Here is a 24,686-nt window from a genome sequence, read left to right as displayed (position 1 = left end):
AGTCGAAAGCCTTTGCTCTCAGTCCACTTGTAACCCTTTTATCTTGTTGTAGCGTGCCTGCTATTATTGCTTAGATATATCTAAAAAAGGCCTCATGCCTTCTCCGAACAAAAGTATCCCTCACTGCTAATAACTTGAGGTATATTATGATAATCATCTTGGTTGTGGAGACTGATGTTCAAAAGCAACTTTTTATGAAAAGAACAATGCCTAGCCCACATGGAGAAAGATATTTTTAAACTCCCCGTAGGGCACTGTATTTGCAGATACTTTATCAGAAAGTTGAAAGCGATTCGAGATGGAGAATTATCTCTAAATTTATACTAGAGAATGTAAATTACATACAAACTAATGGGGCTAAAACTATTTGATCTTTTAATATTTAATTAATGGTTCCCCATGGCCTTTTTATAGCCTGTGTTCTATTGTGAGCAGCGAGACTTTAATAAGCAGGTTCAGGACGTCCCATTGTGTAGTGAGATGTCATTGCCTCCATGACACTAATTTGGCTTTCATACTCTCTCTCTTTTCCTCTTCTCTTGCTAGAGGGCTCCCGGTGACTTGCCCTCACATTAGGAACAAATACATTTATTAGTTTTATTGTTATTGCCTTGTGAGCTTCCATTTAGTTTAGGAAATAAACATCTCACTGGGTACAAGGCTGTTCTGCTGCTGTTGTATGAGACCCCTTGAGGACTGTTGTAAAGATGATTTGTTCTTTTGCGAGAGCAGAACCACAGCAATGAAGTGATAAGGTGAATTTTCATCACTTTTTTCAAGGAAATAGAAATTTTCCTTTAGAGAGCATGGCCAATTGAGCTAATTTTCTTACTTCTGTGTTCATTGCAAAGTGGCCTCTGTCTAGCCATCATAGTAGCCACAGAAGAAATGTGAGAGCCAAAGCCTCTAAGATCAGCCTTTCCTGAACCACTGTTTCTTTTTTCTGTACACACGGAGCTTATTAAATGGAAAACATTGACAAAGTCAAGGGTGTCTTTTGGGTCAGCATTGGCCCTGAGCTAGTCTAGATCATTGAAATACAAGAGAACAAACATGCAAATCTTTGGAATTCCCCAAGGAGGTTTGTTTTGCTTGGAACTACTCAGGGCTAGAATGTAAGAGACAGTGGAGTTACTATGTTGTATAAGATGATGTATTTGATCATAGTTTCCTTATTTGTGTTAGACTATAGTCTCAGAGGTAAGTATGTAACTGCATTAAGTATTTGATCCTACTATGGCAACTGCCCTTTTATTTAACATAAGCAATATTGAGAATTATGGTAAATCCTTCCGTTATTCAGTGTTTGTTACTGTTTAATGTACAGGGTCTCATGGTATCTCCCAGTAGTTACTTACAGTAATTATTATCAAAACAATCTAACAAACTAATGAAGAGCAACATGATGACTTACCATGGATTCCAGAGAGCCACAAGGGTGACTGAGATTAAACTTTGATATCTAAGAATGAAGTACCTCTATATCTTAATATTTTTGTTTTAAATTATTAGATTATGAAATTATTAAATGTAGTAAGTGTTATTAGTTAACAATAATAAAATTGGAGGAAGCACATTTCTCTGTTGGGCTGCATTTTGTTCCATATTCCAAAAAAGGGCACGGGCAATGTTCGTACTGTAAAATCAGAACGGTGCAGACAATGAGAAAATTGACAAAACTGTAGAGAGTATCAAAGCATTCCATAAATAACACACTAACTTTCAGTGTTTAGCTTTTGAAAAGGCATACAAAAAGGCGTTGCTTCCATGTGCTATTTCCATCTCATGCTTTCCCACCCTACAGAAAACAATATCAATATATTTCATAGACCTTTTTATGCTTTCTTTAGCTGTGTGTCAGTAAACAGGAATATACTTACTCCACATATTTCAGCATAAGGAAGGTGATCTACCTTACCCTCTACTGTTTTATTTTTTTCTTTTCGTTCATCAGAATACTCTATTACTCCTATACCTTCATCATATTACATCATCTGAACGTATTCTATAACACAGCACCCTTTTGATTAGCATTTGTGTATTATTCCTCATTTATCACTCTACAAACAAGGCTGCAATGAGTTCCTTAGCCATGCCATTTTGAACATATGCAAGAATATCTGATCATGGAGGTATATCTGGATCAAATATTGACCATTCTTCATTTAGACAGATTTGGATATTGCTTTTGGTATGGAAGATAGTAAGGTTTTAAAAATTTATACAGCATTATATTCATCTCACATATTTTTGGTGAACTGAGTGGCATAAAAATATTCAACAAAATGCTATTTTAGGGTTATTTAATTACTTTCTGATTCTACTTACTTTTTTCTGAATAGTATTAGTTACGCTACTGAGTTACATTTGTGAAGCTAAAATTATGTCAAGAAACTATGAGAAAAATAGCAATATTGAGTCATGAAAGAGAGCAGTTTATTTTATAGACTGAAAAGTGGGCCCAGGAAAAATCAGAATACCATAGAGGGATTGAGGTTGTTCAAAGGAAGAGTGTCTGGGAGGTTACAGAAATTTCCCTCTAGGACAGTCTGACTGCCTGCAGTGTTCCTGGAAATGAGAGACATCAGTAGAAATTTCTCTGGCAGCAGTGCCAGGTATATTTGATGGAAACCCTAGAAGTTGGTGATTTGATGACACGTAGCCTTCAGCAAGCATGAAGTGTCAATCTGTGTCCAAGTAGAACTAGGTCCAGATGTGGGTTACACTTGTTTTGTGAAAGTTAAGACACTAAGGAGAGAGAGAGAGAGAGAGAGAGAGAGAGAGAGAGAGAGAGAGAGAGAGAGATTGAGAGAGAGAGAGAGAGAGAGAGAGAGAGAGAGAGAGAGAGAGAGAGAGAGAGAGAATGAGAGTTGAGCTGCAGAGTTAGCCTCACTGATGGTCAGAGCATTGGAAGGAAGTTAAATTTCGAGTTTTACTAACATGTCCTCTTGGAATCTGGGAAGATTTTTAAAAAAGATATATACTTATACATATTGTTAGCTGCTTTGAACTTCCTGATAAATCTATTTCACTGGAAGAAGTGTTCTTCTAAAATTGCCTATTTTCATTTCTGTGAGAAAACACAGGGTTTGAGATGATAAGACCTAGAATACTTTTGGCATATACCATAGAGGTAGCATTAAAACAGTGTTATCTGCCATTCACTGAAACAGGATATGCAAACGCAAGAACCAGGCTTAGTCTCCTGGAGGAGGAGCGGGAGGAGGAGGAGGAGGAGGAAGAGAGGGAGGAGGAGGAGGAGGAGGAGGCCATTCTAACTAATCAAAAGCAGAGAGTGTGTTCAGTCTTCTCTAAATGAAATGATTTCTTCTCTCTCTCAGCCAGGGGCCATTGAGACAGCAGTGGAAGACCTGAGCAGGCATATTACACAGACTTCTGGAGAGACCGTCCAAGGCTTCTGGCTCCTGACAGAGTGAGTATATGGCTGTGTGAAAGGAAGTGGAAACAAGTTTCTTGCTATCACTGGAACAGAGAGGAGATAAGCATGTTAGAGGAACTCTTCTGGTATTTGTATATGGTTGGTGCTTTATTGACTTTTTTGTCCTAGAGAGTGGTCCCTTAGTTGGTTGAATGGACACATTTGACTCCAACTGTCGTCTTTCTGGGTTGGTACTCCCACCTGGCCACCACTTCATTCATGGGCTCAGGTCTGTGGGCTCAGGGCTGTGTCTGCTTTCAAGGATTATTGGAATGACTTCTTAGGTGTCCCGTTTTGATCTCGCTCCATTACAGGTGTATGCTCTGTAACTCTATTAGGCAGCTCGTCATTTCATGCTAGATGCAGTGGAAAGAAATAGTAAGAAAAGGGACACATGCAGTCTAACATATAGTCTGAGTTCTATGTACGGTGTGAACAGGGATGCTAGAGAAAGCATTCAGTATAGGGAAGACAGGTCACTGCGGAATGCTGGGATGAGAGCCATGAGACACACAGGTCTTTATTGCTCACTAACACCATCCTTTCTCTTTAAGACTTCCCTTAAAGGGAGAGCTTCCTTTGTGAGTGCTACATGGAGGTAATTACCTTTCTATCCCTCCTAGAAATTGTTGTGTCTGTGACCTTTCACATACTCAATGATACACATAAAAAAGCAAAAGCGGGTATCTGCCTACTATGAAACCCATAATGCTATGTGGAAATATCTTTAAAACCCCCACCTTAATTCTTGATGGGTTCAGTGAATATCGTGTTCAGGCTGGGGAATGAGAGTCCTGTAACCCAGTGTTCCTCACAGGTGAAGGAAGAAGTGTGTAGTCTTTGCCCCTTGAACAGGGCAGCCTCTCTGACTGAGTTACCAGAAGGAAACTGTTGAAGGCTTAACTACCTAGGCTAGGAAAGTGGGGTCCCCAACAGGTGTGAAGGAGAATCAGAGAGAACCTGACTGGCTACCATTTTACACTACGCTTTCAAACACCTTTCCAGAAGTGAATGAAAAGAAACTTTTCAAAACTAACTTTTTGTCTCTTTTTTCTCTTTTTTTCTTTATAAGTGAGACCAAATTCATACCAGAAGTGATTTTTGAGAGCACAAAATGAGATGTTACTGGAAAATTCATCACTAGTACCCTCTTCTACTCACAAGCACTAAGTATCAGTGAAAAGTTGTCTCCTCCCCTACAACTTATTCCTCCTCCTCCTCCTTATACCTCATCTTCCTTCTCCTCTTCTTCTTGTTTTTGCTTCTTCTTTTCTTTATCTTTCTTTCATTTTCTCCTTCATTCATTTATATCCTTCCTATCTCTATAATTTCTGAGCTAACTATAATGAAAAGGAAAGCCTATGATTTAAACTTCTCACTAATTCATCTGGACAAATCTATGATGCCTTCCCCTTCCCCATTCGTCAAATAGAGAGCCATGTTGAACTCATGAAATGAAAGGTCTGCTTTGGTTAGGAAAGGGTAAACACTCAGATTCTGGAGAACTTGAATTCAGCATCCCAACAATATTTACACCAATATTGAGAGAATTGGCAGATACCGCCAACCATGACTCAATTTCCTAGTCAGTCTCTTTGTAGACTGTCTAAACTTAAGTGGCGGAAAACACATTTAACAGTGCAGACAAAACTCAGGTGGGCCCTGCCTGCAGCTCTTACACCATGAAAAACTATTGTACTATTTAGACTACCATTCGGTTTGCAGAGGCCACCTTTTCCAGCGGTGAATGGAAAAGTTTGCTATAAAATTTTCGAAAGGATTTAAAGGTGGAAGCTGTATGTTTGCAGTGCCTGGTCTGGTCTTGTGGCTGATACAGTCTTCTCTAGTTCTCCCCTGTCTTGCCTATGCTGAAAGGTAAGAATCCTTGATCCTCTCTCCTGTAATAGCCTGTTGTGCCCCATCACAGAAGATTAACATGTCACCAATGTAGAAGAAAAATGCTAACAACTGCATCATTTATCATGGGTCTTTTATCGAAGGATGCTTTTGGAGGTGAGAGGAAAAACTGATACTCGATTCAGCCAGGCTTAGTGGATCATTGCATTTTATTGTCTGTAAGAAAAGTCATCAATTAACTTTTGGTTTGGGCCTGAAGGACTGATGAGTTGACTGGACCACTGTTTGTTTAGAAGGCTGCAGAGTCCTACTTTATTGAAGAAACATTCTGTAAGAAACACTCTAGGAAGCAAGCTTACAACCCCCTTTTGATCCTTCCCTAAATGCTTTCATTCATCACTTACAGAGATAAGAACCATTTTGAGAGAAAAAATGTGTCTGGGGTGTCCATACAGAAAAACTGAGAATGTCACTCTACATATGAACCTGAACACCCTTGTCAGAATGGGGAGTAAGCCCAGTGTGACTGCTTCTTGTAGAAGGGCTTCTATATAAAGCAAAGGCAACAAAAATGTGTCAGTAAAGCTGTCTTCTACATTAATTTAGATTCTAGTTTTGCTAAAATATCACAAGGGCTTGAGGGAGACTGTTAGGGTCCAGGCTCTCAACCATCCTTTTAAGGGAGTTGTTATGCCGACACAGTTAACAAGACAAAGTGATCCTTATTTCAACCTCTCTTTTCTTCTACTTCTTGGCCTTCTGAAAAAGGATATTTAAAAACAATGCATACATACTTTTAGTACTTTTAGAAGAGACCCATTAAGCCAGCTCCAAGAACATCTTGACACTCCTGAAGTCTCAGCCAGTGTGACATGATGACAATGGAGTCTCTTCAATAAAGTGTACTCTTTCCTCCATACCAAGGGTTAACCGTGGGAGAGACTGTTCTCACCGCTAAATGAGAAGACCTGATAATAGTGGCAGGGCCAAGCAATTCTCGGTCTTTTCACATTTGTGAGAAAAGTTTAGTATATGTTTCATTACCTGCTTATCCCCAGCTAGTCCAGTTTCTATCTCAGGATTTTGGTAGGACAAATACATGAAGTCTAATGAACTTCCTGTGTCAGTCACACGGAGAGCAGAACGCATGTGGCGTTAAACCACACCTCCATTCTCAGAAACAGAAGACCTAGGTGTGGATCCTGCTTGCTAATTCGTGTCATAACAGCTGCACAAACACAAGTAAGGTTTTCTTTTTATATTTTTTTTGAGACAGGGTCTTATATGTAGGGAAGGATGAAATTGAAACAATTGATAGTAACATTATATTGTACCAAAATAAAGATAGGGGAATTGCTGGCTTTATTTTAATCCCCCTGCCTCCACATTCTGAGATGACATGTTTGTGCTGTTACACCTGGCTTAATCTTTTTTTCTGAGCTAATGGATTTGGTTCACTATGTTGTTTAGTTAATTAGAAATTTAATCTCATGGAAGAAACAGATCCACCACTAATTTTTGTAATGTGTTAGTCTAGTTAGTTTCTATGTATTTTGCTAAAGATGGCTGGCTATGTTTTAATAATTACATTTAATTGAACACTTGAAATGTAGCACACGTTGTGATAAGTGCTGTCCTTGCATTTGCCACTGAAAGGTTGTAATCCATGCAATCTCCATTATCTCTCAATGGTGCTGCTCCCAGGACTTGCCTTGGATTGTTCCTAGATGTCACATGATTTTTGAAAGTCACTAGGTGCCTTAGCTTCTATGTAAGCATTTCTTTTCAAACCACCAGTGAGTCCAACACAGAATTAAGTGCTTAGTGTTACTCTTTAAAAATCAAAGCACCAAGCTACTTTGCCTGGAAAGACACTGAAGCATCCATCCATCACACTATTTGATTAAAAACATAAGAGACACCCACCCGCAAACATTTCTTTTCTGTAACATTTTAAAGTGTCCTTCCTCATGAAGTCTCCACAGTAAAGTCCAAAAAAAAAAAAAAAAAGGAAGCGCTGTCTGTTTAAGATGACGAGTCCAGGCTCAGAAGAGGACTCTAGAGCAGAGACAAAGGTTCTGTCATCGCATACTTTCCATGTGTACCTCAGTGTTGTTCTGAAGCTGATGGCTAGGGGCCACACCTTTCATATGTGGCATCCCTTCGAGAACCCATTGTGGTTCCTCCAGCAGAAACGTGCTCAAAAAATGAGAATTCTGTTTCTTGGCTTTGGTGGGGTAAGTGAAGTATGCAGGTCATCCCTGCTGATTTAGAGAGCTTTCTCAGACTGGTTGCCCCAAATAGTTAAATAAAAGAAAGCCAGGGCCACTGAGATGGCTCAGCACAGGTAAAGCCTAGCAACATGAATTCAATCCAAGAACCCACATGATGAGTAGAAAAACACCTCCTTCAAATTGACCTTTTACCTTTACATACAGGCCACAGCACATGTGTACACACACACACACACACACACACACACACACACACACCACCACCACCACCACCAACAACAACAACAACAACATTGTCATAAAGAATTTAAAGTAAAAATTTAAACAAAACAAAGTCATTCAGGGAAACAAGGTATACTGACTTGTTTTGAATCAACCTGATATACTCTGGAGTCATCAGAGAGGAAGGAGCCCCAGTTGAGGAAATGCTTCTATAAGATCCAGCTGTAAGGCATTTTCTCAATCAGTGATCAATGGGGAAAGGTCTTATCCATTGTGCGTTGTGTCATCTCTGGGCTGGTGGTCCTGGCTTTTATAAGAAAGCATGCTGAGCAAGCCAGGGGAAGTAAGCGAGTAAGTGACATCCCTTTATGACCTCTGCATCAGCTCCTGCCTCCAGGGTCCTGCCCTATTTGACTTCCTATCCTGACATCCTTTATTGATTGATTATGACCAGGAAGTATAAGCTAAATAAGCCCTTTCCTTTGCAGTTTGCTTTTTGGTCATGGTATTTCATAGCAGCTAACTAAGACACAAGGGTACTCTTAGAACACATGTGTAAGCAAGTGGCCCGATTCCCAACAATTGACTCTCTGGACCATGTCCATGCATAGAGCTGCAGTGTACACGGCCTCTGTCACACCTGCTTTCCTCAAGCAGCCCGCAAGGGCAGGACCATGCAAGCTGCTGGCTTTATTTTATGGATGAAGAAATCCAGAGATTAAATGACCTGTTCAAGGGCAACCACTTACTAAAGGTCACAGGGGAGCCTGACTTGGTGACATCTCTCTCCCAGCCTTGTTGTCTTTCTATTACACAGCGCTTGGTGCCTTTTCTGATTTCTCACACTCCTGACACAGGGATCACTGCAGTTTAAATTGGTTGAATGATCTCTGCGGTTGCGTCTCATTTCTTTGTTGATTGTCTTTTGTTTGCAGGAAAGAGGGTCAGAGGTTCACCTCGAAGGATCAGAGACCTTTTTGACTTTCCCCCCTCTAGACCATTCTCTGTGTGTGCTGTTCATTTGACTTTATTTAGTCTTTGCCCAGAAACATCTAAAATAGTCGCATGCCTGTAGGGGATGGTGAGTGATGCCGGTGGACTAAAGCCAGCCACACTTCCATCTTGTCACAGTCTAATTACGTTACAAGGGTTACGAAACAGCTCTGTAATGGAAAATGCAGCTAGCAATCATTAGCAGGGACAAAGACCAGAAAACTGGAAATGGTCAATTTCTAATCCTTTATAATCACAAGGTACAAAAAAAAAAAGATATAAAGGCTATGCAAGTTAAGTTAACATTCTGAGGTGTCTCTTTTGGTCTATTTGCTTTCTGTTCTCTTGTGTGGATTTTCAACTCCTAGTGCCAAACGTGTGGTCCACAGGTCAGCAGCATTCAGGACACCTGAAAGCCTGAAAGCAATGCTGACCCCCAGGCCTTACCCCAGGACCCCTAAACCGGAACTTGCATTTTTACAGGATTCCTTTACACACTAAATCTGAGAGGCATCCATCTCTATCCATCGTATGTTCATCCTCCATGAGCTTCCATGGGTCCACAGCGCTTCTTTTGTACTCTCGGTGTCCTGTGAGTCAAGCCCTCACTCCAGCCCTACTTACCATTATCTCCCTTTAGAAATGCCATCAGCTTTCCCATAGCCCCAAATTCCCAATACTATCCTTTGACCTCATAATTGTCCTCACCTGGTTTCCTCTCTTTATGCATGATGTTCCTTCCTTGGATCAGCCTACACTTCCTTTCCCTTTGAGACCCCAGGTCCATAGAGCAGTCCCATATTAATTCAACCAAAATAATCTCGTCTCCATTCCTTGCACCCACTCATTATACACACTGTGGTGACAACATTGAATGTCATGTGGAATGGCTTAGAACCCACCATGGGCTTGACTCTGATTTAGTTCTGATAGAATTCTCTACTGACACTACCAGTGCCCATGGAGGAATTGTCTTCAGACTCTAAAGCCTCCAAGCATCAGAAGCCCAAGAAGACTTGCCTTGTCCTTGGGTGAAAGCATCCAAGCAGAAAAGTGCCTCGAATGTATCAAGATCTTAATGACCTGTGGCAGGACTCTGGCAGGAACAAAAGCAACCTCTGTTGCCAGAACGCATTTGTCCTGGTGGGTGTTTTCAACAGCCACTTAATTAAACACATTGCCTTTCTCTACAGATTCTCCATGGTGGCAACCTCATCCAGAGAGCTAATGTTCCCTGAGTGACCTGCATTACAGGACAGTGAGAGCATTTAGTTACTGTAGTCACGAATGTACTTGGGAGTGTTTGTTTTCCCATGACTGCAGCCAATTAGGGAGAACTCAGAAAAGAGCCAAGAGGCAAAAGAAGTCTGATGTGTCTAAATGCCTAGCTCAATTACCTCCTACCTATTATGCTTGGTTGCTCAAGTCTCTTACGCTCAGTGGGTCTCATCCACAAAACAGAGATATTAAAAAGGTCATCTCAAAGATTAAATTACCCAAATCTGTTCAGTGCTCATAATAACTTTTGTTGCATGCTATGTACCATATAAAAGTTCTATTCATTATTAGTACTTACTAATATTATTATTCATACATCATACATACATCTGAGCCCCTTTCATAAGTCAGACTCTTCTCTAAGTGCTGAAAAATCAACCACAAGGAGGAAATGTCTTCCAGTTTTTCTGAGCTCTTAGTCTTAAGAGAGAGAAGGACAGAAAATGAGATCACCGCAATATGACACTCACTGACATGAGTCCCACACATGAATCTGTGACTACTCACTGGGGATCACTGCCTTGAGTAAAGGGGATGAACAAAATTAAAGAAAGAGCAAAGATTTAAAAACCAAAAACCAAAACCAAACAAACGAAAAAACATGACTGGAGATAAAGAAACAACATTCTAGAAGGCAGAAAGAACATGTGCAAAATACAGAGGCAAGCTCTGGCAATCTCCATCAATTCCTTGTCTAGGTTAGATTGCAACATGTTGAGAGAACCTGGGAAAAGCTGGAGAAATAGGAAGAACACAGAGAGCAGAAGAGTTCTGAGTACATGCCTGAGGAGGTCTTCTGTTTAACTGTTGCCTCTTCATCCTGTTGTTACAACAGAGAGTTAAAGTCATCTCTTACTTATGAGAGTCAGTTATGCATCTCTTCCCACACATGTTCTGTGACCTCTCTTTGGCACCTTAATGTCAGTTGTGGTAATCACTTATAATAAAATTATCACATTAGTATTTTGAGCTTGATTGATGTGAACAGTATACCATTGCTAGTATGTTTCTTTCATGACCACTCCAGGTATTTTTCTCCCAAATGTTATCAAATGGGGTGTTGGCATTACTAGGAAGACATTTGGCTCTGCAAAAAAAATTGCCCAATAATTAAGTTACATGAACTCAATTTTAATTATTTAGAAACCTACCAATACAAGTGTCTTAAAAAATAAGTAAGTCTTCAATCGTAATATTGAGGTTGCTAACACTTATGAGACTTCACAGTTGTTGCTTTTAAAAGTATCATTGTTTCCTAGGTGTAAAAACACTGCCTGATTCACAGTCTATTCAGTAAATGTAGTGCAACCTTCTAAGATTATATATATATAGTAAACCTTGGAGTACTAAGTAAAGAAAATGACCAGGAAAAGAGTATAGTTATAATGGGCTATATGGCTATAATTGGTAGTGATAAAACTCAATCCATTAAGAAGACATACCTATCTAAATGTGTGTGGAAGAAAACTTGATAGAACTGAAAGCAGAGTTAAACCCTCAGATACAGTTGGAGATCTCAACATGATCCTCTTGATAATTGTATGAAAAATTAGAAAGATCTAGAACAACTTGCCAAACAACAGTGATTAGAACCTCGTCAATATTTTATAGATCATTCAACCTGATAGAGGAACATAGATTCCTTTGAAGAATACACATTGATTGTGCTGTGATACACTAAATCCTGAGCCACAAAAGCAATGTCACTTAATTCAAAAGAAGTAAAATCATCTAGAGTATTTTCTGCCTGTGCCAGTTGGAGAAAAATTAAGATCAGAGAGATTATGCAGGACAATATTTGAATGCTTGGAAACTATGGTACTTCGGAGTCATCAGTGCATTGCATTGAAGAGATGCACAGCATGCCTTATGTGTGGGATGTTGTAAAACTGCCCACAAGAGTACTTAAAGGCACTGCAGGAAAACTGTCAACATCAACTGAAGAGGTCTCAAGTCTGTGATCTAAGCCTTGATGTCAAAGGAATCTGGGCTGAAGAAGAGCAAATCCGCTAGAATACCAAAGGAAATAATGGAGACAACAGTTGAAATCAATTTAAAAACAATAGAGTGAATAAATGAAACAAAGAGCAGGTTCTCTGGAAGTGTTAACTCAACTGACAACTTTTAGTTGGATGGCAAATAAAAGAGATATTGCAGAATTAAGAATACCAGCAGTGAAACTGGGTGGGGTGGGTAGAGGTGGGTGTGGATGGGTGTTGGTGGGTCATTATAGGGCTTGCAAACATCAAAGAAATAGTAAGTAATCACAGCTCACAACTCTATCATGTAAGTTGAAGAACTTTTGTCTTTAGCTTAAACCACATAAACCAAAAAATCTCAATGAACACAAGATATCCTATAACTGTTAAGATATTCAGTTTTTAGTTAGACACAGACACCAACAGACATGTTGAGGCTAAGCTTCTTCACCAGAGAATTGTATTAATTGCTTGCACAAAAAAGTGAAAACCAAGTTACCTTTCCAGAAAATATGAGAAGGAATGCCTTCGAGGCATTCTATGAAGTGAATGTATCATGGCCAAACCAGGCAAGAATGATAAAAACAGCCAGAAAAATTAATATTCCTCATCAAATACTGATGCAAAAAAATCCTGAAATAATAACAAATAGAACCCAGCAATGTATAACAAGAGTTATATATTATGACCAAATGGGTTTTGTCCAAGGATGAATGGTCACCACTGAAAAAAATCTTGTACTATGTCCTGGAACATGTAAACTATCTAGAGAAGAAAAACCACATGACCATTTCAACTGAACTGGAACAAGCATTGAACAAAACTAAACAGCCATTCCTGATGAACAAAATAATTCTTAGAAAGGTAATGCAGGGTGTTTCCCTCTGTATGACTGAGACAGCCCTAGAAGTACTATCACTCAACAAGATAAATCTGATACTCTCTGTCGAAGACTGAGGAGCAGGTATGGGAGACCCTTATTTTCTCTACTGCCATTCAGCCTAGTACTGGAAGTATAATCTATCACAACAATGCAAGTAGAGAAATCAAAGTTTACAGATAGAGTACATATTAATTTTTTTTATTTGTCTATGGTCTTACTACCTTGAACACACTTGATCTCATCTAAAATTCTTATTTGCATATGATATGACTGTGTATATGGATAATGGCAAGAAACACACAGAAACCCCTGAGAACTAATAAAGATTTGGCCAAGTTTCAAGACACAAGATCAACACGAATAAATCAATGCCTAGTATCCTCATCTAGCAGTAGAGAAGTGAAAATTAAACTAACAATATAATAAAATAATCACACAACAAAGACACATAACACACACAGGACTTGTGTGCTGACAACTACAAAGATGATGGCAATTAAACACTGGGAGATGTCAATGAATGGACTGACACATTACATTTGTGGAGGGGAAGGTTTGACATAGTCAAAATGTCGATTCTCTTCCAATTTGATGCACTTGGTGAGCACAATTCCTATCAGAAGCTCAGCAAGAAGGCTTTGTGGGTAAATAAGCTTACTCTAATATTTTTATGGAAGGTAAAAGGTGAAAAGCTTGAACAATTGTGTAATAAACCAAAGTGCTTCTCGCTGAGAAACATTGTTTTCTTATATTTTGTATTTGTTTCTTTTTACATTCCTGGTCAGTTTCCCCTCCTTCCCCTCCCCTCCTTGCCAACACACCCAACCACTCATCCTCTGTGTCTCTTCAGAAAAAGAGTCTAATGAGGCTTTTAAACATTTTGCTGAATTTTAAGCAAATTTTTTACTAAAACTATTAAATACAGACTAAGATGGAAGTTTGGTCAGGACCATCACCTGAAAATTTCCCAGGTAAGTGGCCCTGAGATGCGTGTTAGCAAAGCTTATATGGGCAAACTCATAAACCATTAGACTGTCCCATGAAGCATTGTTGTTAGTTTCCAAGAACCTCAATTCCCTATTTTCCAAGAACCCCAATTCCCAGAAATCCAGGAAGTTACTTGGTCCTTGGGCAGGTGTTATCTTTCAAGAACTCCAATTCCCAGAATCCAAGGAAGTTACCTGGTTCTTGGACAGGTGGGGAATTATACGTTAACTTTAGGTCTAACATTCTCCCCAGTAGTTGTGCCCTGGGTGAAATCTTTAACTCTGTGATGGGTACCTGTTTATATTTGGATGCAATAACCATTAGCTTAATGGTACTCAGATAAGAATTATCATTTGGTTATTGTACCAGTGATGTAAGAGCCAACAACAATTAACAGAAGCAGAAGGGCCAAAGGCCCTGCGATGGATAATATCTCTTCATTCTGCATAAAACAGGCCAAGTGTTCTATCACACTGTAAAATCATTTTAGTTAATGAATCTACCTGTTGAGAAATCTGGGCCCATTTTTCTGGTATATCAATTGACATTATCGGCAGCCTTTTCTTCCCTACATCAGGGAGTTTCCTTTTAACTTGGCCTTTTTCAGCCTTTTATGGGGGCAGGGATCATGATGTGCTCTCTTCTGTAGCCACTTCCAGCTGAAAAGGGACATTGATTGTCAGGTCCCAGGAAGGCTGGCAGGCCAGTCAAAGGCTGGGCAATGGGGCATTTCTCAGAAGCTGATGCTGGTGAAGGGACAGGGAGCAATCACATCAGTGGGACCATTTCACACCAACAGCCCAGAGCTCAGCAGCTTGGAGTTTGCAGGTGCTCCCTGGATAGAGTGTCTGTCAACCGTGTGGAAATCTGTTGAGATATAGACTAGAGACCAAAGTTAAGATTCAGGAATTTCAAGAAAAACCTTACATTTGGAGCTTTTTTTGTTTGATCTGTCAACAGTTGAATTCAAGCCTTATGACTGATTTCTAGAAACTTACATGAATATTGGTTTACCAAAGGAGATAAAAGTTCCAGTAATATTAGCATTGACATTATATTAAAATCCACATAGTAGAAAGGGCAGTTAACATGCATTTGTAGAACAGCAGGGACAGATATACACCTTGGTGTCATAGCAAAGGCTGTGGTTTTGGGTTTAAATGCATGAACATTTTTCTTATGTCTAGAAAGCCTGATACTACATTGTAACCCAAAGGAAAGCACCTTTAAGTCTGTATTTGGAAGACAACCAAAGAAAATTTTAAATCCTGAGCTTGTGAATGAATAGTAAGTAGTCAGTGTTCTACAATTTATCAGAACTCTACTTGAAATCTCAGGATAACATTTATCTTTATAGTTTATGTGACTCTCAGAACTTACTTAGATTTTTCATCCTCAGACCCTGTATACCTTAGAACATTTTTTAGAACATCAGAACTTAGACCTTGTATGATCTTTAATAATTTGCCAGAGTCATTCATAGTTATTAGAGAACAGTCCTTGTAAAGCATGTTCTGCTGGTGAAAAGTTACACCTGAAGCCTGTTTATCCTTTAATATGAAGCCTGTGAACAAGACAAACCTGTCTTTTTTTTAAACAAGAGCTTTAACTAATGTATGGACTAATGAACTAATAAACTGGCAAAGCTATCACTAGCCTAATTGTCACACACCATCAGAGATTTGAAAAGGACCAACTGAAATGAAAGACTCACTGGCTACCTGGACAGCTACCCCAAGTTTCTCCATGGTTGCTTGGGGCAGAGGTCCCAGAGCAGCAACAGTCTTCAGCTGCCAGGCCCAGAAGATCCCCTAGACTTTCCTGTGGAGGAGGAACCTGGGGGGACTTGCCTACCTTGTCTAGGCAAGGGGGGACAATCAATTCTCCAGTGTCCTGCTTGTCCATAGTCTGGACAGCACTGTGGCAACTGTTGAGGTGAAAGGCAGTTTTTCACTCAGTGGCCAGCTTTGTCACATTTAAAGCAAGATCCAGGTGTTTTTCTATGCCATCGTCTCCTTTGGGGAAAATAGGGGTACTTCCAGGAGCTGGCATGTCTTTCTATCATGCAAAGCTTCTTTATTAAGCATTTTAAATACCATATTTTCAGATCTCTGAAGCGTTTGATGACCATTATCTGTTAAGTATATCTAAACTAGACAATCGTTTGTTTTAGGCTTAACTTTTGGAAACATACATAAGAAGATAATCTGAATAAATAACAATTTCTTAATTGAAGCCCTTTTAATATCAAGATAAGACTTTTAATTCATAAACACAGTTTGTAAAGAAACTGGGAACTTTCCTCATCCTTACATAGTGTGCCATATGGAGCATAACAGTTCCCTGTAGGACTTGATTTACCAAAATAGCTAGTACATAACAATGCTAGCAAACAGCAAGGTTAGACATACATCTTCAAATTAGTGTCTGTTAGCCTGAATAGACCTTGATTAAGGAGAGATATTCTCTAAGCCAGTGGCTCTAAGTTATTTGTTGGACTGCTTAGGTCAATGTCTTACTGCTTTATAAAATAGAAATATCTCAGTATCTGGTGCTTAGTTGTGGTCCTAATTTTTAACCTGTTATTTATCTATTTATTAAGATCATATATTAACAAAGACAATTTAATAAAATACCATGTAGTGTAAATTTTAAAATGTCCTATAGTTTTATAAATTGAAACGTCTATTAAAAGCTGTTTTTGCTTTTTAGATATCCAGTTTATTTAAATTTTCTGTAAAACTCTAAAATTTCCTTTTAAAGAAGTTTAAAATATTTTGACTGTGTTCTGATAATATCAAAATAAAGTACCATTTTCATTTCAAGAGTGAAGACATAGAGCACAACCATAATCTGCATAAGGCAAAGCCAAGTTCCAACAGTGTAAATAGTCTAGTGTCTCTAAAATTAATACCAAGTAGATTATTTCTATGTTATGATGTTTGGCATTGGCAAGATATGTTCTTGACTATGAAAGGATTGAGGGGAAGCTTTAATACCTCATTAAACAAGTTTTGTTCTAAATCCTATCTTTTATAAACCCAGTTCTTAAGACAGGTTGGGGATTATACAAAAACCGTGTCCTGATTTAAAGTATCTTTTGAGACCTCTTGTCTTTCTGACTGGCTGATCTCATGTGGTTGCCAGCAACCAAGACAGCAGGGAAGTCATTACATCCATCCTTTTCAACCCTAATCAAAATGGCAACCACACATGTGGCTCCCCTTAGTTAAGATGGTGGCAGGCCATGTGTTGTTTCTCAGAAAGACTAACCTCAAGCCACAAAGTGAACTTTTTCTTACAGATGTTACAGACTTTTAGCCATAACCAATAAGTCACTAATCTATAATCAAGAACACAGTACATTCACACATTCAAGACCAGCCGGAAATAAACATTCAGTGGACACATACATTTACATATTTGATTGAGCCTGGGGTAATTTGTGCAGCTCTATGTGTGGAACAAAACTTAGATCTATTCATACATACAAAATAAACAAAACTTTCCTACCTCCTCCAGTGTTGGGATTTCAGGGAGTGGCGAGTGGGGAGTACCTTCTGAGCTTTTGAATTAAATTATCCTGGGGAAGAGGTGAGGCTGTATTAGTAGAGCTTGTTCATGGGACCTGCAGCTCCACATTGCCCAAGGATTCCACATTGGCCACTCCAAGTCATAATACATAAAGACCAGACACATAAGACAAAGCATAAACAACAGGAAACATGGGACAATGATATTTAACAACTGGAGTTCTTTGTTCCAGAGCTCTATTAGTTTTTTTTCCTTTTTCTTTCTATTTTTTAATTTTTTTTTTTTTTTTGTGCATCCCAGATACTAGGTACCCATCAGTCTGAGCCACTCTGGGTTTCGCCGACCTCCACACTGGGCCTGTCCCCTTGTGTCATGGAATTGCCATAATAGATAGAAGGCTGTTAGTTGTCTCCTTGCACAACCTCTGAACTGCTTGACACCCCCACATTGGGACTCTTCAAATTCTAAGTCCGGGCCCCAATGTCCTGTGTGTCCTTGGCTCTGTTGTACAGTCTAAGCATTGGAACTTTGCTGATCTTGTCCCCAGTGTCAATAGCGCATGTGATCAGAAGTCCAAAAAAACAGTTAGTAGGTCTAGTTGAACTCCCAATTTACCAGAAATAAAACCAGAAATAACCAGTGGGCTGTCTCCTTGTGTCCTGGATGATGGATTTTTTGGGGCTCATCAGATCTCCTTCATCTCCAGTAGGGTAACCCAAAACCAGAATCCAAAAATCAGGCAGAAAAGTATCATAGAGTTTAAAAAAGTTTTCCATTACTTACCAAAATCAAAAGAGGCCTCTGTTAAAAATGCTTGATACTTTCTTTTCTAAGCATGACTTTTCATTTCAGAGAGTCCCTGGAGCCTGAATGAAAGGCCTAACTTCAGAATTTGGGGAGGAATTAACTCACTAGAACCTCCATATGTTAATCCTGAAATTGCCAGAAAAATCAGTATCACCATTTTGGCTGAATTTAAGGAGGTTTTTATTAAAAATATTAAATACTGACCAAGATGAAATTTTGGTCAGGACTGTCACCTGGGAATTTTCCAGGTAAGTGTCATAAGGTTGTTACTAATGGAAGTTTTTGCTGGATTTCTTTCTCATGAGTGTTCATCATTGATATAGTATTTCATAGAATAGTTTAAGAAACACTGATGATGGTTATTTAAAGGTCTGGTAGTATTCAGTAGTGAATTATTTGGTGTGGGATGTTACTTCTTGGGGGCCTTTTTATTGCTATTTTAGTCTCATTGCTGGATATAAAACTCCATAAGTTGCTTATGTCCACTAGGCTTAATGTAACTATATCATATGTGTCCAGCAATTTATCAGTTCATCCTAGATTTTCTAATTTATTGGAATATGAATTTTAAAATTATAGATGGCTGCTCTTGGTTGTCAACTTGAATTACTAAAACCCAATGGCTTATATATCTGCGAGATATTTTTTTTCTTATTTAAATTATATGAAGTGGGAAGATTCATCTTGTATCTTGGTCACACCTTTTGATGGCAGCCTATAAAAGGACACAGAAGAAGGAAGCCTTTGTTCTTTGGGTCATATGTAAAGGTTTTGGCAAAATTTGTTTTCATTTTCATTTAATTATAGGAGTTTTAAATTTATTTACTGTTTTATTTAATTCAATTATCATTCAAGAGTATACTTTTAGTGGTTTCTTTGGTTGGGACAGAGTTTGTGTTGATTCTATTGCTTCTGCTTCCTGGGTACTGGGGCTATATTTGCTAAAGTAGTTTTCATTGTTTTTCTTGCTCTTTACTTCATTATTATTTTACAAGATATAAGAAAATATTTACTTATTTTTTATTTGTTATAATTTGTTTATGGCCTAAAAAGAGGTCTATTTTGGAGAATGTCCATGAGTTACTAAGAATATCCTATAATTTTCCATCAGAAAAATTTGACATATAGTGTAACTTAACTCTGATGATTCTTTGATGAATTACTTTTTCTGGTGGTGTATATTGTTAGTTGTCTTTTCACTTAATGTAATATCCTGAGAAAAAGAACTTATAGAAGGAAAAACTTATTTTGACTAAGTTTGAGGGTGTAGTCCATCATGGTGGGGCGGTCACAGTGGCAGGAGCTTGAGGTTGCTATTCACATTGCATCTGCAGCCAGGAAGCGGAGTGCAATGAATGCTTGTTCTCAGGTGAGCAGCCCATCGAATACTGCTGCCTACATTTTGGATAGATCTTTCTACTTCAATGAATCTAATACCTGTAATTATTTAGTGACATGCCCAGAAAATTGTCTCTAGGGTAATTCTAAATCCTATAAATTGACAGTCAAGATCAACTGTCACATGATGTCATTATTGACCAAAGAATTGACAGTACCCATTTCTGAAGAAAAACTCAAATTAAAAACAAGACAAAGCTACCCGCTCTCCCCAAATCTATTCAATATAGTATTTGAAATTTTATCTAGAGCAGTAAGTCAACTAGAGATCAAGGGAATCCAAATTTGAAAGGCAGAAGTCAAAGTATTGTTATTTGCTGATGATATGATATATAAGCAATCCTAAAAATTCTATCAGGAAAATCCTACAGCTGATAAATACCTTGGTCAAGAGGCTGGATATACAATTAACTAAAAAAAATTCAGCTGTTCTCCTATATACAAATGACAAACAGACTGACAAATAAGATAAATAATACCCTTTACAATAGCCACAAACAATATAAAACATCTTGGGATAACTCCAGCTAAGCAACTGAAAGGCTTGTATGACAAAAACTTCAAGGATTTGAAGAAAGAAATTTAAGAAGATATCAGAAGATGAAAAGATCTCCCATGCTCATGGATCAGTAGGATCATCATCATTAAAAATAGCCATACCACCAAAAGAAATGTACCGACTCAATACAATCCTCATCAAAATTCCAAAACTATTCTTTCCAGAACTCAAAAGGACAATACTTAGCTTCATATGAAAGAAGGAACAGAAAAAAAGTAACTGCTAGAGACCGGAGGAGCTTCATGAAATGCTGGATTCTAGGCACAGCAACATGGCCATTGCACTCATGACATTACAACATCTATGATTATCTCCACAAGACTTGAACAAGATCAAGCCATCCCAAATTACAGCATACATTATGGAAGAATTCAAGGCCTCACCCCTGACTGAAAACACAGGCAGTTGATAACCGATAGAAGAAGACTCATTCTTTGGATATGTAGTCACTAGTAGGTCGTCCATGTTCCAATAGATGGCCACATATTCATACACATATGGCTGGCACTAAATAGATTTTGTGGTATTAAAAAATTCAAGGATATTATATTAGGGTTTCTATTGCTGTGAAGAGACACCATGACCATAGCAACTCTTAAAACGAGAAAAAAATTGGGGTGGCGTACAGTTTCAGAAGTTTAATCCATTATCTCATGGTAGGACATAGTAGCATACAGGCAGACATAGTGTTAGAGAAGGAGCTGAGAGTTCTACAGGCAACAGGAAGTGAACTGTGTCACTGAAAGTAGCTTGAACATAGGAAAGCTCAAAGCCACTCCCATAGTAACACACATCTTCTAACAAGGCCATACCTACTCCAACAAAACCACATCTCCTAACAATGCCAATCCCTATGGAGACAATTTTAGTTCAAATCACCTCAGATATAAAGAGGGAGACTAGTGTGTGTGGGGACATCCAGAGGAAGCTGAGGGGGAGAAAAGGAGAGTAGATATGACCATATTTTATTGTATAAATGTCTAAAATTCTCAAAGAATAAAAATAAACAAATATATAAATTAAGTAAGTAACATCAGGGTGTGGTGGTGCATGCTTATAATCCCAGCACTACAGAGTCTTGCTACTGCTTGTGGAGTTCCTTATCTATGTTGTACATGACCTTGTAGGTTCTAAATAGACTTCCTTACTCTACCTCTTTGTTTGAATACCCTTAATGCTACTGATAATTTTAAGAACTAGACTTCTGAATTCCTTTTCTGGCACTTTAGCCATGTCAGTACCTTTAGGTTCGGCTATTGAGAAGGTATAGCCTATGCTTTTTCAGAAGTCCCTATCTTGTTTTCTCATATTCCATGCTTTTTCATATTGTGATGTGTACTCCTATTTGGGGTTGATATGTCTTTTAGGTTTGTTTTCCATTTTCTCACTCTTATTTTTTTTATTGAAACCAAGCTTTCTCTTGGATTTGTGATGTGCTCCCCACCTCCTTACTGCTTACAGAGGGAGAAAGGAGGTAGTGAAACAAAAACAATTTGACATTTGGCAGTAAACCAGATACTAAAAATATAGTAAAACGGCAACTAGAAACATCAACTGGATCTCTAATGAGCCTAAAAAAGGGAAGAAGTTAGGGCACTGTTAGAATGAACTAGGATTTTAAAATCTATTAAAGGTGATGCTTTGCCTCAGATTCACAAAGAAGCAGAGGAATTCTTGGTGTCCCTAATTTGGTCCTTCAAGTCTCATTATTTTTTATTGTAGAATGGTCAGCCCTTAGTTACATCTGGTTGGAGACAGGGGCTACTCCCTGCCTGTGAACCAAAGAAACTATTCACAGGAATAAACTAATCTGTACAGAACAGAATTCCCTCTCTTGGGGATTTGAGGGGGAGAGATTTGGATCCACACAGGAAGTAACTGAAGGATATAGTCAAGGTGGAGCTAAAGAGGAATAAAAAGTGACCCAGTGCAGCAGAACCACTCCAGTCAAGACAAAGCAGACAAGTACAAGAGACGCACGAAAATTTAGAGACTACGTTTGAAAGAGCAGATCTGTCCACCCCTGGCTCCTTGTGGCTCCCCACTTCCCATGGAGCCTGACTGTGGTCCCTGTTATTGGATTTCAGTGGGATTCCCGATATATTTTTGTAGTATCTACCCTCCTTCTGGGTTTGACTGGTTCGAATTATATTCTCTGTACCCAAGAACTATAATCAATAGTCTACAGCAAGCAGATATCTTTTCCTTTTCTGTAAAATGGAAACGGTGCAAGAGAAGAGATGAGCATATTTGTTCTGTTCTTCCTTCCTTCTGGCTCCTCACCACGGGGTCTAGTTCTTGGCTTCTGATCCAATGAATTCCTTAAAGAGAATCCAGGGAGAATAGGATCCTCTAGAGGTTGGGCCTCTTATGAGTTCCTGGTGTGCTGTAGATGACTTGAGTGATTTAACATCTATTCATTAATTTTGTGTGTGTGCGTGGGGGGGAGAGTAGCATGTTCCAAGATCCATTGCTTTTGTATAGCTATTTAAATTCTGTCTTGGTGGTGGTAGCATTTTGGGGAGAGCAAAATTGCCTCACAGTGAAGGAAGCATAAGAGGAAAAAGAACTTGAAGAAATATATACTGACTGGGATAGTCATCAGAAGTATTTAACACTCTGTTGTCTTGGTCACTTCAAGCTAAGTCCATGTCACTTTACTGAGACATGGCTCCTGAATCTGTAAAGTAGGGTGTTATAGGCATGTAGTGTGAAGAGTACTACTAAGTTTCAGAGAAATTGCGATTGTTTCTGTTCACAATCAGGTCTTTGCTCAAATTCCCGGTCCCTTTCTTGTGTCTGTCCTGTATGGTCTTGCTGAAATACATCTCAGAGACTTCACAGAATCTCTCCATTGTCTGCTCTTCCCATGGATGTTCTCCAAACTTTGTTCTAAAACTTGTTTTTATTTTATGTCTATGAGGGTTTTGTCTTCGTGTCTGTATGTGTACTGTATGCATGCCAGGTGCCCATTGAGACCTGAATGTCAGGATCCCTGGAGCTCAAGTTGTGAGCCATCGCATGAGAGCTGGAAGGTGAACTCTGGTTCTCTACAAGAGCAGACAGAACTGTACAGTAGTGCTGGGCCATCTCTTCATCCATCTGTGTCTCTTCCTGACACATAAGTGCAGGAAGCGCTGGATTCATTCAGTTCATCACTGCACTTCTAAAACCCATAACAGAATAATTTTGTGTTTGGGGATCAGTAAGGGTAAGAATTGCTTCTTAGCTAGTTTACTGGTATTGCTTCTTAAAAGGAGTTCTTTGTCCTGTGTAATAGGACGTTCGATTGCAAATCGATAGAAATCAAATTTTCTTTTGAGCCATAATCCTGAGGATTTTGCTCTCTTGTGACTTCTGAGTCCAGCTCATGTACTAGGCTGCTGTACATGACTGGTCTGGTCAGGCTACCAAAATGATTGGAGCACATGTGCTTACATTGTCCTTCTTACTGTGTTCCAGCTGTCCAACTTCTAACCTTTCAAAGTAGCCCACACCAACCACTGTTAGTGGGAATTTCACCTATGGCTTATATTTGAATTCAGAACTAGAGTGTGCAGCACATATAATGGAAATAAAAGCAGCCATGCTAGATAAACAGGCAAACATATAGAAGTTTGCCTTATGTGTATAGAATTAATAAATATTCTTTTACTATTTTTAGGAAGTTGAAAATGGGTATTTTGTATATCTGAAAAAGATTGACAGGCTTCAGATACTCTCTTTAAGTGAATTTGACTCAATCATTCACTAATTGGTTTTTAAATTCAACACACGTTTCAACAATTTTCAAGGGATTTGGAAATTGTCTCCTTCATTGTAGTTGTGTTACTAGCCAATTATAATGAACTAATTCACGTATGCTTTGTGGTTCATTGTGTTCTGCGTAGGGAGCATTTCTTTTCCTCACAACAAACCTGTATGACTCTCAGGTAATATGTCAGTGTCATCTTCATTTGGAGATGTGGAAATTGAGTCTCACAAAGAAAAAGTAACTTTTGCATGATCTTAAAAGCTGGCCCAAGGAAGAGCTGAATCTTCACCCCGGGCCTGCGTGACACAGAGAGAGGGTCCCTCCTGAGGAACCAAGCAATTGAAGTGGAGCCAAAGATAAAAGCTTGACTTGTGGCTATAACCCTAGCTCCTAAGAATCTTAATGAAATTTCTACACACATACAAATTGTCTTCAGCAAAGGGGCATGAGGAGAGAAATAGATATTTCTAAGCCAGTATCACTGCGCCAGGCTAGGCTAGTACTGCAACATGAAGCAGTAGGGCTCTTTCATCTTAGTTTTCCTGGTTTATGACAGTGAGGGTCTGTCTCTGGGCTGGACAAGAAATACTTGGAAATTCTCTGATGCATTCCAACATAAAAGGTTATGTAAATGCACAAATCTTTCAATGCTACCTAAAATTCCCCGGGACTCAGTTCAAAGAGCAGCTACCAGGAGGGCTGAACGTTTTTTAGATAAGACTCCAGGCACTGGAAATGCTTGGTTCACCACCATGCCACAAG

General features: G+C 38.9%; 1 protein-coding gene across 1 annotated transcript in view; it reads left to right on the top strand.

Moving 5' to 3' along the window:
* Tprg1 (tumor protein p63 regulated 1) overlaps positions 1–24,686 on the top strand; it is a 139,556-nt gene that overhangs the window by 33,723 nt on the left and 81,147 nt on the right. Inside the window, exon 3 of the mRNA XM_040751021.1 lies at positions 3,342–3,433. Coding sequence (XP_040606955.1) covers positions 3,342–3,433 — 92 coding nt within the window. The remainder of the gene's footprint in view (positions 1–3,341; positions 3,434–24,686) is intronic.

Source organism: Mesocricetus auratus, unplaced genomic scaffold (assembly GCF_017639785.1).
Source record: "Mesocricetus auratus isolate SY011 unplaced genomic scaffold, BCM_Maur_2.0 Super-Scaffold_100008, whole genome shotgun sequence".
NCBI classification, from domain to species: Eukaryota; Metazoa; Chordata; class Mammalia; order Rodentia; family Cricetidae; genus Mesocricetus; species Mesocricetus auratus.
The sequence above is the reverse complement of the archived record's forward strand: the minus strand, read 5'-3'. Positions and strand labels throughout refer to the sequence as shown.